Raw genomic sequence first — 14,350 nt, 5'->3', positions numbered from 1 at the left:
TGCAGTTGATTTGGATTCTTATCCTACACCCTCATCCTACACCTGAGCTACAGATATTCACCACTATTGCAGTTCTCTGTGTGTTTGTCCAGATTCTGTCTGTTTGGAGGGCCATGGGATTTCCTTCCTACAAGAGTGCTGTAGGATGTTTTTCATTCCACTATGAAAGCTCTGAACACCACTGATGTTGGACAGAACATGGTGTACATCACAGACTGTAGCTCTAACATAAGCAGTACATGTTTGATATACAATTGGCACACATCAGAGCAGTAGGCTGGAAGACAGGCTTTAAAATTTAAAATAAATAAATAAATAAAATGCCGTAAGCTTTCAGAATAGACGTGCTTCTCTAGTGAGAAATTATTTTATACACTTCCCACACATAGCCTCCCCCAGCACACATATTCAGTGCTTTGCAAATCTGGCCTGCAGCCAGAGTATCGGTTAAGCGTTAAAATCTATTTGAAGGTTAAGAAATGTAATTCAAGGGAATTTACTGATTGCCTAAGGCTGTAATCCTATTCTTGCTCTTGGGAGCCAGCCAATGGGGCCCATTTCAGAATACAAATAATTCAGTTTCTTCTGAAAATGCTGCTGTGGAGTTGACTTAAAAGTTTATTGCAGGACTCCTCATAAATAATTTCCAAAAGTTGAACTAGCTATACTAGAAACAGTCAGTGAGATATATTCCAAAGTGCATGGTACACCAACTCCATCTTTTCCAACTTGGCATTTTCTTTCTGGAGGGTGGTAATTGGAGAAGTCTGATCTAAACCAGTGTTTGTCAGCTCAGCAACCTCAACCTCAGCATGCTGGTGGAGGGATTCTGGGAATTGAAGTCTACACATCTTCAAGTTGTTGCATTTGAAAAAGGCTGGTCATTTAGATCAAGCAACCTGATAAAAACCATCTTGACTCATTTTATGAAGTTATACCTTAGGACCCCATGTCACTCACAGAGATGTCATCAGCAAAGACGTCTTGATCACAACTGAGCTTAAATTTTCTGTTGCTAAGGGAGTTTTGCCCCATTTTTATGACCTTTCTTGCCACAGTTATTAAGTTAGTAACACGGTTGCTAACTGAATCTGGCTTCCCTGTTGACTTTGCTTGTCAGAAAGTCACAAAAGTTGATCACATGACCCCAGTACACATGACCCCAGTACACCCTCATAAATAAATGCCAGATGCCAAATGTCTGAATTTTGCTCGTATTACCACAGGGAATGCTGCAAAGGTTGTAAGTGTGAAAAATGGTCATAAGTCACTTTTTTTGGTGTTGTCATAACTTTGAACTGCCACTGAACAAATTGTTATTACAGTTTACCCAAGCCAAATGTCCTTTATATTAGCCTATTAAGGTGTTAGATGTATTACGGGAGAAGTTAAGAAGTTTGTTTCCCAAGTACTATTTCCCAAGTACTCCTAAAACCCAAATACGCCTAAAAAGTATTTTTTTTAAAAAAATTATTTTATTTTTTTTCCCATTTCATTTTTGAAGTGATGTGTTGGCTTTAGATTAAAATTATAAGCTTTTGATTTTATTGGCTTTTGTCACCTCTACTGTTAAGGTCTGACTAATTTTAAGAGAGGTTTAAGAGAGGTTCAGCTGGTTGTGAGAAGAGGACCATAGGCCTTCAGCCCTGGAGCAGATTCTAGTCACATTGTTGACCATTTTTGCATATCCCTTGACTGAGCCAAACTGTCTATCTCTGCAATTTCCATTCACGGGTTTTTTTTTTGAAAGAGTTGCAAAATACCTTCACTTTCAGAGGCCTCAGTACTGTATTCTTCATGATTTGACAACAAGCAGTTAAATTTTGGCCTGTGCTCCAAACCTGCTTGGATTCCTTTTTCCGAAACGCCTGATCGAAAGCTTTGCGAATGAGAAACTGAGATCTCAAACTGTTTAATCACTTCTTCATCACTGTCTGAGGATGTTGTTAGATCTTCATCATCCCCATAACTGCTCACTGAGAGAAAGAGAGACACACAGAAGATTTTGACAGCCCAGGGGGCAGAATGCAGCAAAATGTCATCTTACAAGCTCAGAAAGACAAAACAAGGCAGGAGCCACAGGATACAGAATCTCCAATTAGCTATTTGTGTTTTACCAAGAGGTGTGCCACCTTTCTGTTCATGATTTTCATAACAACCATCCATGTTTTGTTTTGTTTTTACTCCTCCTCTCCCTTTCAAAGAAGAGGACACTGGTCTTTAATATTTGTGATGTTTCATTTGTTTTATTTGAAGTAGTTGATTTTCTAATATCTCAATAATTATGAATAAATGTACACGTGTAAAGGTTTTCCACCCATCAACTTTATCTTGAATGAAGATGTCAAATGCTACAGCAAATAAAGAGGAAGGATTCACTTTAAATCCCTCAAACAAGCAATGACATTAACTCTCCAGCTGAAAAGACAAATGTATTAACTGTCAATCAGACTCTGCTCAACCTTGTTCCCTATATCCTCCACAATGTTCATATGATGAGTAGATACATGATGAATAGATATTTAAAATACTATTTGGCTTACACATTTATTTATCCATCACTGTTATTACTATTTTAAACACAGTACAAAGTGATATAGGAATGGGAAAGGAAATATTTATTGGAGATCAATGATTATCATCTGAACTTAATTACAAATGAAAAAAGCCTCCCCAGCTATTCCAATCGCCATTCTACTCTGAAGGATAAGGTATATTCATGTCATAAATGAACCTGGACAGGGTTTCAAGATCAGCTACAATACTCCATATTAATTATTTCTGTCTGCTATCAATGTATTAGATATACAGTAGACAATAAAATCCCTGCATAGAAAATGCCATTAAAAATCCCAAAGACATGGCTCCATATTCTTTGCATATATTTTTGGCAATACTAAAAAAAAATCTGTGTTGCCAGAGCTGTATTCCTTTATCCTTAAAAAAACAGTACAACATAGTAACACACTAGACAGCTGGTATATTCAAATGCATCTGACAGTGTGTGTGTATGTGTGTGAGAGAGAAAAAGAGAGAGCACGCACACAAATTGTCACTTATATCCACCACTCCCCCACCCCCGCAGTTCCCAAAGGAAAGATTCTTCCTGTTGTTTGCCTGGATGCAGATGGCAAAAAAAAAATTAAACATCAAGAAGTGGCACACTATTTTTTATATCAATTAGTAGATGATGGTGTTGAAACACCTGCTCTTTCATAGCCAAATTTGTAAGCTTAGCTCATACCTCAAACTCACTCTAGAAATACCTCAAAGCTTAGGGATGAGTCTGTAGGCACAGAAAAGTCAAGCATTTGCAAGCCTAAAATAATGTAGCAAATGCTTCACTGTCAAAGTTACAGAACTGGTCTTATACTAACTAGGCACAAGAATCCAATCTATTAACAGAGAAAGCCTCCTTCTAACTTCCTTACCTTCACTTCCTTAACTTCACATCTCTATATAGTATGTATGTGCATACTATATAGAGATGACAGGAAGGCCTGGAGGAATGTTGTCCATAGGGTCGCGATGGGTCGGACACGACTTCGCAGCTAACAACAAAAATATACAGGGTGAAGATTTCAGCCTCCTTTTGTTTTCACTTTATTTTACCCTATCCATAATGCTAGATAATAATATTGTCTTGGCTCTCCTTTATGTAACTAATCTCCCTTCCCTGTAGACCGAGGTCAAATTTATAAATACCGTAATACTTACGTTTCCCATTGAATATGAAAAAGATCCAAAGACTAAAAGAAAAACAAGGATTTTTTTTAAAAAAATATATGTATTCCACCTTTATTATTTTTAGAAATAACTCAAGGCAGCAAACATATCCAAGACACATTTCTCATCCTATTTACCCGACAACAATAACAATCATGGAAGGTAGGTTAAGCTGAGAGTAAGTGACTGGCCCAAGGTCACCCAGTTGGTTCTTGTGGTTAAGGTAAGACTTAAAGTCACATTTTCCTGCTTTCGAGCCTGGTGCCTTAACCACTAAACCAAACTGGTTCATGCAGAGAGCTAAGTATCTAGATTTAGGTGACTACAAGCTTATGCAGTTGGATATAATACAAATTAATGAAGAAAATAATTGAAAACATTGCATAAACCTTCTGGCTTATGGCTTAGTATAATGGGGAACCTTAACCACCATGATTTATTCAGCAGACCATGTTAAATACGTTGTGGCTTAATGTGGATGATGAATGGCGTAAGGTGCTCAACAGTTGTTAGCAAAAATGGGAATACATTTCCACTCCTTCATTTCTTGGATTTTATTTTGTCTCAATGAATTTTTTAAAAAAGGAAAAACCAAACATGGTAAAAGCTATAGTTTCCTACAATTAGCCACTAGAGCAGAAATGTCAAACACAAGGCCCGGGGGCCGGATCCGGCACGCAAAGTGGTTTCATGTGGCCCGCAAAGCCATCCTGGAAACAGTGAGGGAACGGCCCCCACTGCCTTGGCCCTGGCCCAGAGACCCTCCTTCTGCCAGAGACCCTCAGATCTGTCCCACTCCTGCCCAGGCCCCCATAGCCACCCTTGATGCAAACGATGTAGAGCTGGCCATGCCCACCCAGTAGGCCCCGCCCACCCTGGCCATACCCACCACCTACTTTCACTCTTAAGAAGTATATCTACTGCATGGCCATGAACCTAAACCTAACATTAATTCAGAAGATTGCAGATGAAACCAACAGGGTTCCTTGCAGTAATATAAGCTTCCTTGCTTACAGAACGATCGAAAATATTACCACTATGGCATAAATGAGATTTATTGTTCACTCTGTCAATAAATAAATATGGTCAATTATTTCATTTCCAACTCTTTGGGAAGTAAAGCTCTCTTTACTTCCATTTGGAGAAGTCGTTTTGCATCCATGTGACTAATTGCTGTTTTTGCTAAGAGAAGCACATAGTTCTGTTCACATTGTCAAATAGTATGTCTCCAATATGGCCACCATTTTACAGAAGCAAAGCAGAGAGGTGGCCCACCAAATATTATTGATAAAAATTGTTCTTCTAAAGATTCCATATTCTCTTCAGCATCCTAAGAGGAAGGTCAAGGATCAAACCTACTTTTTGGAGTATTTATTGGCCCAAGAAATATTGTTCACCTCTGGTGTGAAACATTCTTTCCACAGTTTTGCTTGTTTATATCAGTCCATATTATTTTACTGGGGAAAACTGTTTATTTAATTCATAATAGCCACCATTTTTCTATTACAAAATTCAAAACAGGCCAGACCAAGGCTTAATCAAAATAACCACATGCTGTTGGATGGTGAAGGATGCAAAACAGTTAGCTAAAATGCCAAAGTCTCTTTGTTTCTTACTGTAATTGAGATGCTAAAATCTAACACTTTCTCTTCCTACCTGAACACAGTCATTAGTTAGCACGGATCTCATTCTAGTCACACAAATACCTTTAATTTTAGCTATTTTAACTCTGCCAATGTCTCTCATACATGTCAGGCTCAATTATATCTCAGAACAAAAATAACAGTGTCAGGTTGAGACGCTGGACTGTTTCTTTAATCACACACACAAGAATTAAAGTACAGAGGATGCTCTGATTGTCATCTAAACTATCCAAGGTGAAGCTACTTCTCATTCCCATTTGCCATGCTTTCATTCATCCTATTATCCCCATCTCAAATGTCATATTTTTCACAGAACAATCTTCTTGTTCACAGCTTGCAAGTAAATATTTATCTCTTGAGATGAACCATCTACAAAAGAAGTCACTTTCTTAGAGCACATGTGTGTATTCTGAAGACACACTTCACATGCTGGCACTTATTTCCATCAAATTCTCTCCTCCTCCTCCTCCTCCTCCTCCTCCTCCTCCTCCTCCTCCTCCTCCTCCTCCTCCTCCTCCTCCTCCCCCCCTTGGCTGCATCCTTTAGTGCCCAGATGACTTTCCTGACTTTGATGTATAGTATTGCAAAGCACCAGCTTCCAGTATAGATTTTATTTCTTGAGATCCATAGGAATGAATTTGGAAACTAAACATTGTAAATGCCAATAATCTTTTTTTTTACAAGAAGGTCCCTCCATATGAAAAGAAAGAACAGCTGGATAGATAGAGTCTAGAGTCTAGAGATAGTGGCAAGGAACAACTATGCTATGGGAATTCTACAGCAACAAAAGCCTCAAGATTAAGGGACTAAGTTTATAATTGCTTTACTATAGGAGTACGCTGAGTGGGCTTTTTATTGAAGGCACATGGCCTATAAGACCCATCCATAGAATGGCAAACAACTGAGGACTTCCTGGCATGCGTGGCCAGGAAGTAAAGAATAAGGGGAATCTACCAATCAGGGACCATGTTGAACATGGTCTGGACAGAACATGTTATAATTTAGAATTGTAAGCCTCCCAAAGTCCCTTGGCTGAGATGGGAGGCTTATAGAAGAAAGAAAGAAAAAAGAAAAAAAGGAAGGAAGGAAGGAAGGAAGGAAGGAAGGAAGGAGGAAGGAAGGAAGGAAGGAAGGAAGGAAGGAAGGAAGGAAGGAAGGAAGGAAGGAAGGATACATGATTCTGCTTTGCACCATGAGTCTACTATCTCAGTAATGATTGTAATAGTCTTTGTCCAGTTCTTGAGTATTGTGGAAGCTGTAAGTTGGTTTGATTGTGAACTGTATTGTTACAGCCTTGTATTGTGTATTTTCCATATAACATACATGCATCTAATGGAGAAGAGATTGTCCTGGGCAAGAGGTAGTTGGCAAGAGAAAACATATTTTAAACAATAGAGAGGAAGCATTGCTTGAAAGTGACTGAAAGGGAATTAAGAAGGTTTATTCTAAGAGAGCCACTAGTGTAGCTGGTGTAGTCTTTGAGTAAAGAGAATGAAAGGATTAAAGAAAATAATGTGTAAAATCAGAAATGTTTAAAAGAATGGAAGAGCTCTTGGTCCTGGTCTAATTCAGAGAAAGAATGTAAAAAAAGCTTCTGTTAACAAGCAGCTCTATGTCAGTTATCAAGATACACTAATCAAGAAAACATTGTTAACAAACGTAATGAAGCCATAACCATAACAAAACATTATTAAGTTATTCCCATCAAGCAAAGTAAACTTTGAAGTAAACTGAACTGGCAATCTCAAGAAGCTTCTAATTATCAAAAGTACAAAATATTGTTTGCTTCTTGCTGAAAGTTAATAGCTCTGAACCATCTGTTCAGCCAAATGTATTTTCTGTTTCCATATAAGAATTTTAAAGAAGCAGTTGATAACTCAGTGGATCCCAGAATTATCATATACTTCTGACTGATGGCAGCAGTACTAAAAAAAAATCCTTTCACGTGCTATGGAGAAATTGTAGAAACTGATAATGTAGAAATTAACGACGAAAGAACTCACAACTGCTGCTTTTAGGATTAATGGTGTTAGCCATGAATCTGGGACAATCATTCTGCAATAGGTAGCTGGATGATTAATCTGTAGGAAGTGGGAGTACTTCTTCTGGATTTCATAGCCAGTGGGCTCTCCCAGTCCATAGGCTAAACTTGGGATCTCATAAATCTCAAGCAAGTGTGAAGATTAGAAGGACCAAGGTCAGATGCAAAGAAGCTGAGAACAGAAAGGCCATTACAATAAGAATGCACAAGAAATTATTGGCTCTTGCTCATTTAGGAAACAGAGCAGGAAATGTACTGTAATATTTGAACCTGGGATATATAACTCTCTATATAGAGGTTTGACACTTAAGAGTTGTAGTAGGCAGTAATGTATGAATATTTATGGAAACCATCTCCTGATGGTAAAATGTGTGCATAGACTGTCAGGGTTAGCTAAGTGGTAGCACCTGGCTGTGGTGGTGGCTCAGTGGGTTAGGACACTGAGCTTGTCGATCAGAAGGTCGGCAGTTTGGCGGGTCGAATCCCGAGTGCCACATAACAGAGTGAGCGCCTGTTACTCGTCCCAGCTTCTGCCAACCTAGCAGTTCGAAAGCACGTAAAAATGCAAGTAGAAAAATAGGGACCACTACGGTGGGAAGGTAACAGCGTTCAGTGCGCCTTTGGTGTCTAGTCATGCTGACCACATGACCACGGAGAAGCCCTCGGACAAGCGCTGGCTTTGAAACGGAGATGAGCACCAGCCCCTAGAGTCGGAAACGACTAGCACACATGTGCGGGGGAACCTTTACCTTTACCTTTTAGCACCTAGCTGACCTTGGCAACCTGCAGAAAGCTAGAAAGATTTGGATTTGGCTAGTATTTGGCTGGAAACCCCTAGGAAACAATGGATGGAAATTAATCGAGGACAGAAGCAACGCAGAACTAAGAAGAAATTTCCTAGTGAGAAAAATTAACCAGTGGAATGGCTAGCTTTCAGAAGTTATGGGTGCTCCATCACTGGAGGCATTAAAGAGATTGGATAGTCACTTGTCTCAAATGGTATAGGGACTCCTGCTTGAGCAGAAGGTTGCACTAGAACAGGGGTCTTCAAACTTGGCCCTTTTATGACTTGTGGACTTCAACTCCCAGAATTCCTCAACCAGCATGCCTGGCTGAAGAATTCTGGGAGTTAAAGTCCACAAGTCCTAAAAGGGCCAAGTTTGAAGACATCTGTACTAGAAGATCTCCAAAGCCCCTTCCAACTCTGTTATTCTGTTAAATATCACTAGATCTACCTGGGGAAGTTTAAAAAAATGGAGGAAAGCAATGATAAATTCCAGCCATTGCTGTTGTGATGAAAAGTGTGTAGATTTTTCAATGTCATAATCAGGAACCCAGTTGGTCTTCAAAGCAGCTTTAGTGACTACTATACCTGTATGTCAGTTTGCAGAAAGCTATGGCTGCCAGTATTTTTATGGCTCATATATCACAGAGATTGGTTGACCAGATAGTCGAATTGCATTTCCAGCTGCAATTGCAATTGAAAGCTGGTGTAATACCATCAGTGATCACAAGGACTTTTGTGTGTACAGTGCAAGCTTGCATTAACCCAAGACCATACTTTGCTTTGCACATGTACATGACAGCGTAAATGTTGGTTTAGTCTATGCTTAGATGGACTGTGCACTCCTTTACTATTTTAACTCAATACCTGCACTGGAGATATCCGTGTTTTGATGTGTCTGATGTATGTCCATAGCCACAAATACAAATCACTAACATTTTTTTTCTAGTGCAAACATTTTCCTGAGAGTAGGCAGAGAAATATTACTTATCTCTCTTTAAAAATGAAACACTCTTGAAAACTGCAAGATGATTTTTCTGAGCTCAGAAAGAGAGAAAAGATTAGGAGTTAAACATAGTATTGGCACTTCTAAACTATCTCCAAATATTCTAGATTTTATGTTCCTCTTTTATTCAAGCACAGGACAAAAATTTTCATAATAAGATATTAATTCTCCTGTTTCTTCCTGCCCTTTCCCAAAATGAAACTCATGTACATTCAGTAAAGTCTATTCTGGACTAAGAACATAAGCCTTCTTTGCTTTTTCATCAACAGCAATTACTTGATGAAGAGCATGTCTATTTTCTTCTCATAGTTTACTATTAGCAAAAGGGTCCTTTTGTGATCTGCCAGAAGTGCTTCTATGGCAACAAAAAGCATTCAAGTATTGCTCTTGTTTTGTGTCAATTTATCATTAAAAGCCTCTATTACATTTTTGGGGGGAGCTGGGTGAAAGATGGTACATTAAGAATAAAAGTAGAGAAAGCAACATCCCCCTCCCGGCAAAAAAGTAGCAATAAAAAAAGAGAAAACAGACACACAAGTAACTCCACTGAACCAAAACCCAAAGCTCCACACTAAGAGGACTATTTACAATTTTGAGGCAGGAGAACACATTTATGGGCCAGGGATGTTACCAAATGTTATGCACCAGACCACATCAGCTTAGCCTTAGATAATCATAAAGACAGTGTCAGCCCTCTTCTGCTGAGTTTTCATATGTTTGGTGTTTGAAAGAGAATTTAAAGAGTAGGGATTAAATGTTAAAGGTAGCCTTCCCCAATGCCATCCTCTCCAGATAAGGAGGGGTATCAACACCTAGCCAGCATGGTCAAATTTGAAATCTTCCATATCTGGAAAACATCAGGTGGGGAAAGATAAAGGAAATAGAAGCTTTATTTTTAGAGTCATTCCTTCTGTATTCAGGAACAAAATATGTTAAATATTAAGTTTATGCATGTGCTCAGTATACAAATATTAACCAATGACTACTTTAACAGCAACTTTCCTCCAATGTCAAATGGCAGCCACTGTGGAAAAGTACGTTTCCAGCTGCATCAAAGATTTGCAGTTTTGAGAATGGATCTGCAGAAATTAAAGTCTGATTTAACAATAGTGGAACAAAGCAGTTGCTTTAATAAACCTGGCACAGGTTGGATACGAAATTAATAGAATGAAGTTGGTGGCATCAGAACAGTATATATCATGCAAGTATCAGCTATGCTCATTTGTCACATTTAATTGCACTTTCAAAAAAGTAACAATATGAAATGAGAAGTATTTACAGTATGCTGTTTCAACAGAATTTATATGGAGCTCAGGACCCTGAAAGCAAATTTCTTATTTATGTCCAGAAAAGAGATTTAAAAGTATAGTCTCTCTCAATTTCTTACTGGACTTAAGGAGAACTGGTTCTGTCTTCAGGTACAAAGCAATTCCAATGCAATGGAGTCATGTGAAGTTCAAGGAGTATTTCAAGCTTCATGTGAAGAGGTACAATTTTTCTAATACTTTCAATATTCACGTTGAAATAACTTCTGAGACACATGATGCTATGAAAGGAAGTCCAGTCTCTAGTACTACAAACATGGAATAGCAAATGATCATTGAAAAGTACATCTATGATGGATGATTTAAAAAATGGAAATTGCTTTATGAAGGTATCAAAATTGTAGGAGTATTCCATCAGAGTTGAAAATGGATATCTACTTATATTCAATATACTAATAAACAGGGCTTAATTAGCAGTGATTGCATAATTAAGGATTATTTCTTAAAAGCACCTAGAACTTCAAATAGAAGCAATCCAAGTCATGTATATTATCCATGTGGATACAGGTAGACCCAAAAGTGCTTTTTCCAAAAGGCAACTGCACTTTGTTTTTTTCTCTGAAAACATTTTGCAAAATGAGAAGCAAAACTGAGAAGCAAAGGTCTCTAAAACTGTTTTGGGCAAGGTTCTCTGAAGATGTTTTCCATAACTGTCACTGAATGTCTACCTTATAAGCAGTATTTGAAGCCCACTCCCAGAAAACATGTATAACATATGTATATTTACATACAATACAGAGGGCAACACAGACAATGTAACATATTTCTTAGTTTCTCCTCCAATCTGTGCTCTGAAGTCCTAAGATTATGTATATACAAAGATCCTCAAGTTACAACTAGAATTTGCATCGCTAAATGATGACAATTCTGGTAGTTCCAATTGCCATCATTAACTGAATCCCACAGATCATTAGGCAAGGACCAACCCCAATCCAAGACATTCCCAGCTTAGACCCTCCCAGCCCCAAGCCTTGGTAAGATAAGAAAGTGAAAATTAAGCCCCTTAGGTCCCATTGTAAAGGGTCTCATATGAAGTTAATTGTCTGCTGTGAGACTTACACACAGGATATCCTGATCTTCACTAAATGTTGCAAGAAGAGAAGAGGCACATCGTTTGGTTTGTAACCTGATGGATTAATTTCCTTCATAGCAAATTGATAAGCGGGAATTTTCTTTCAAAGCCTTATAATAGCTCAAAGAGTATATAAGATCTTCCTAACATGAAGCGTGTCTAAATGTACAGATGATCAGTCTTGCAGATGGAAGATCATCTACACAAGCAAGTGTAATGCTGTCAAAGGAGAATAAAAACTTACCAACCCAGCTACATGAAAGGCTCTTAATTTGCTTGGAGTGGAGATGTTCCTCCTCTTCAGGAATAGTGGGGAGACTTTCCATAGCTTGATAACTCTTGTAACTTTGGTAGACTTCAAGGGAGGAATCCTCAAGGCACTCCTCTGAGGAGTGAGGGATAGTTCTTTTCTGCTCAGGCAAATACAAATCAAGATCTGATAATTCAGGTGAAGCAAGATCTTGACAGGACGATGAAGAATGATCAGATTCCTCACTCTCCTGACTTGAAGTACTGTCATCATCAGAACCTATAGAGTAGCGTTCATAAAGCCCATCACTGTCTTCTAAATCCTCATCTTTCCCATCAAATCCATTTTGATCTGGTTTGCTTCCCAGATTATTCAAAGAAGAAGATAAGGATTCTCCTGCTTGCTGTAAAGCCTCATAGACTCGAGATATCCAGGAGGAAAATGGCTGGAAGAAGCTTAGGACATCCTCTGAAGCCATACTTTTATATATTTAATGAGCAAAACCTGTGATGGTCATAAATTCCAGCTGTTCCTCTTTGCCAGTGTATCAGATTCAATACTCTGTGAGCTACAGAATAAGCATTACAAGGAATTAGTTTGAGTCATCTGTTCTTCTTAACAATCATCTTTGTTAATCACTAAATCAAGCTAAGAAGATAGAACCAAGAAGACCCCGGGCATTATTTGATTTTACCCCAAAAGCATCAAAGTAATAGTAGAGAATGAATATGAAAAATGCTTGCAAATCTCACAGTAAATATGAAAGGTTCTAGATTCAAACCGTTGCAAATCCAGAAAGGTGCTAACAAGCTATCTTGATGGGTTATTGCACCTCTATGTAGATAATGAGGAGACAGGAGGCATTTATGGTCAGATTAATATGGCAGATTCATTCTAAGTGGCAAGCACAACTAAATCAAAATGGCTGGAATAAATTCTGAATACAAATTAATGGAATACTCAATAGTTTTGTATTGCTATTTGATTAAAAAAGATAAAGTACCTATATCAACATCTTGTTAAAATCTTGCAGGAGGAACAAAACTTCTAAGCATCAAACTATTTCTTGCTATGCCTATCCTTATGGATACAACCAATTAAGTCACCCAAGCTGTCAACTCCTATTATGAATCCAGCTTGCCTGCAGCATTTGTAGAACAAAGTTATATGCAGCCAAGCAGCTGAGATTATGACAGCCTTTGCACAGATGTAATTCAACTGACATTAACAATTGGTACTGAATAGACTCATATTTTCTATTAAGTCATGATTTATCTAATGATGATTTATAAACCATAATAGCTGGATTCACATGATATGTGCTTAAGGATTAAGAAGTTTAATACACTTTACTGATAACTGGTAGAATGAAACTCACTAATAGAATACAAAGACTGATGAATATAATTTATATAAAAGAAACAAGCCAGACAAAAAGAAAGAGAGGAATATTGGCATTATATGTGAAGGAAATAAATGTTATATATGAAGATCCAGGAATCTGAATGTAATTTGAGGGTCCAGATGAGAGCATCTGGATAAGAATACAAAGAAAAGGAAACAGCAAATATATTATTGTGAAATATGTTATTAACTGCTATGCTGAACAAACAATCTAGATATTGCCCTCCTTGACCAGGATGTAAGATGCAACAATAATAATGGGGCCCTCAACTACCTGGACCCTTCCTGGAAAATCAAGTCAGACAAGAATCCAAATCCCAAAAGTTCTTTCACGCTTGTTCAATTTTTAGAGAGAACAACAAAAGATGAAAAGATAAATTGTTCTAGATTTCATCCTAACCTGTATGAAAAACTTGACTGAAGAGATAAAATCAGCAGATTACTTTGGTAGGCAGTAATCATATCATCCTGGATCCAGGCATATTCATTCATGCATTCTACATTCTAGCAGGACAAATTGAATCCTTTGAGAATGCTAGATACAAACCCATGCGCATAAATCCTCAGGTCAAATGAAAAGAGGAAAGCTGGGCGTGAAAGTATAGTTGCACACAAATCTAATGATAACATGAGGATGGGGGGAAGGCAACTTAGGAAGTTTAATGAGACACGCATACAGATAGGTATAATTGTCAAAGAATATCAGCAAATAGCAATTATCTGCAGAAAGAAAATTGGAAAAATTTAAAACACAAAAGACAGGGTACACTAGAAGCATCAAAATGGGCTTTTGGGCTGTCAGTATTTAAAGGAAGAAAAAAAAGAAGAGGTCTACAAGAAGGTGGTAGGATAATAACAGTTGAAGGAAAGGGGACAGAACTCTACAACCTCTACTTTGCAACAGCCAAAGGAGTGTGCCTTGATTTCAGCAAAGTATTTGATCATCTTTCTTATGGGAATATAGTATAAAAGATGGCAAAATGTGGGCTGGAGTATTCTACATAGCTGAATAAATCACTATACCCGATGAGTGCACATTAACAGCTATGCAACAAACTGAAAGGAAGTATTGAGTGCTCTACTGTAGGGTTTCCTTCTA

General features: G+C 38.0%; 1 protein-coding gene across 2 annotated transcripts in view; it reads right to left on the bottom strand.

Annotated features, from left to right (window-relative positions):
• Positions 1–14,350, bottom strand: part of SYT16 (synaptotagmin 16) — a 54,708-nt gene that overhangs the window by 20,097 nt on the left and 20,261 nt on the right. The window contains exons 3-4 of one of the 2 annotated variants that reach the window (XM_083374949.1): positions 11,803–12,415; positions 1,764–1,976 (exon numbers count right to left, since the gene is read on the bottom strand). In XM_083374949.1, the coding sequence (XP_083231075.1) occupies positions 1,764–1,976; positions 11,803–12,325 (736 nt within the window). In that variant the 5' untranslated portion in view covers positions 12,326–12,415. The remainder of the gene's footprint in view (positions 1–1,763; positions 1,977–11,802; positions 12,416–14,350) is intronic. The other variant, XM_083374948.1, reaches the window with a different exon arrangement.

Source organism: Vipera ursinii (assembly GCF_947247035.1).
Source record: "Vipera ursinii genome assembly, chromosome: 1".
Lineage (NCBI taxonomy): Eukaryota > Metazoa > Chordata > Lepidosauria > Squamata > Viperidae > Vipera > Vipera ursinii.
The sequence above is the reverse complement of the archived record's forward strand: the minus strand, read 5'-3'. Positions and strand labels throughout refer to the sequence as shown.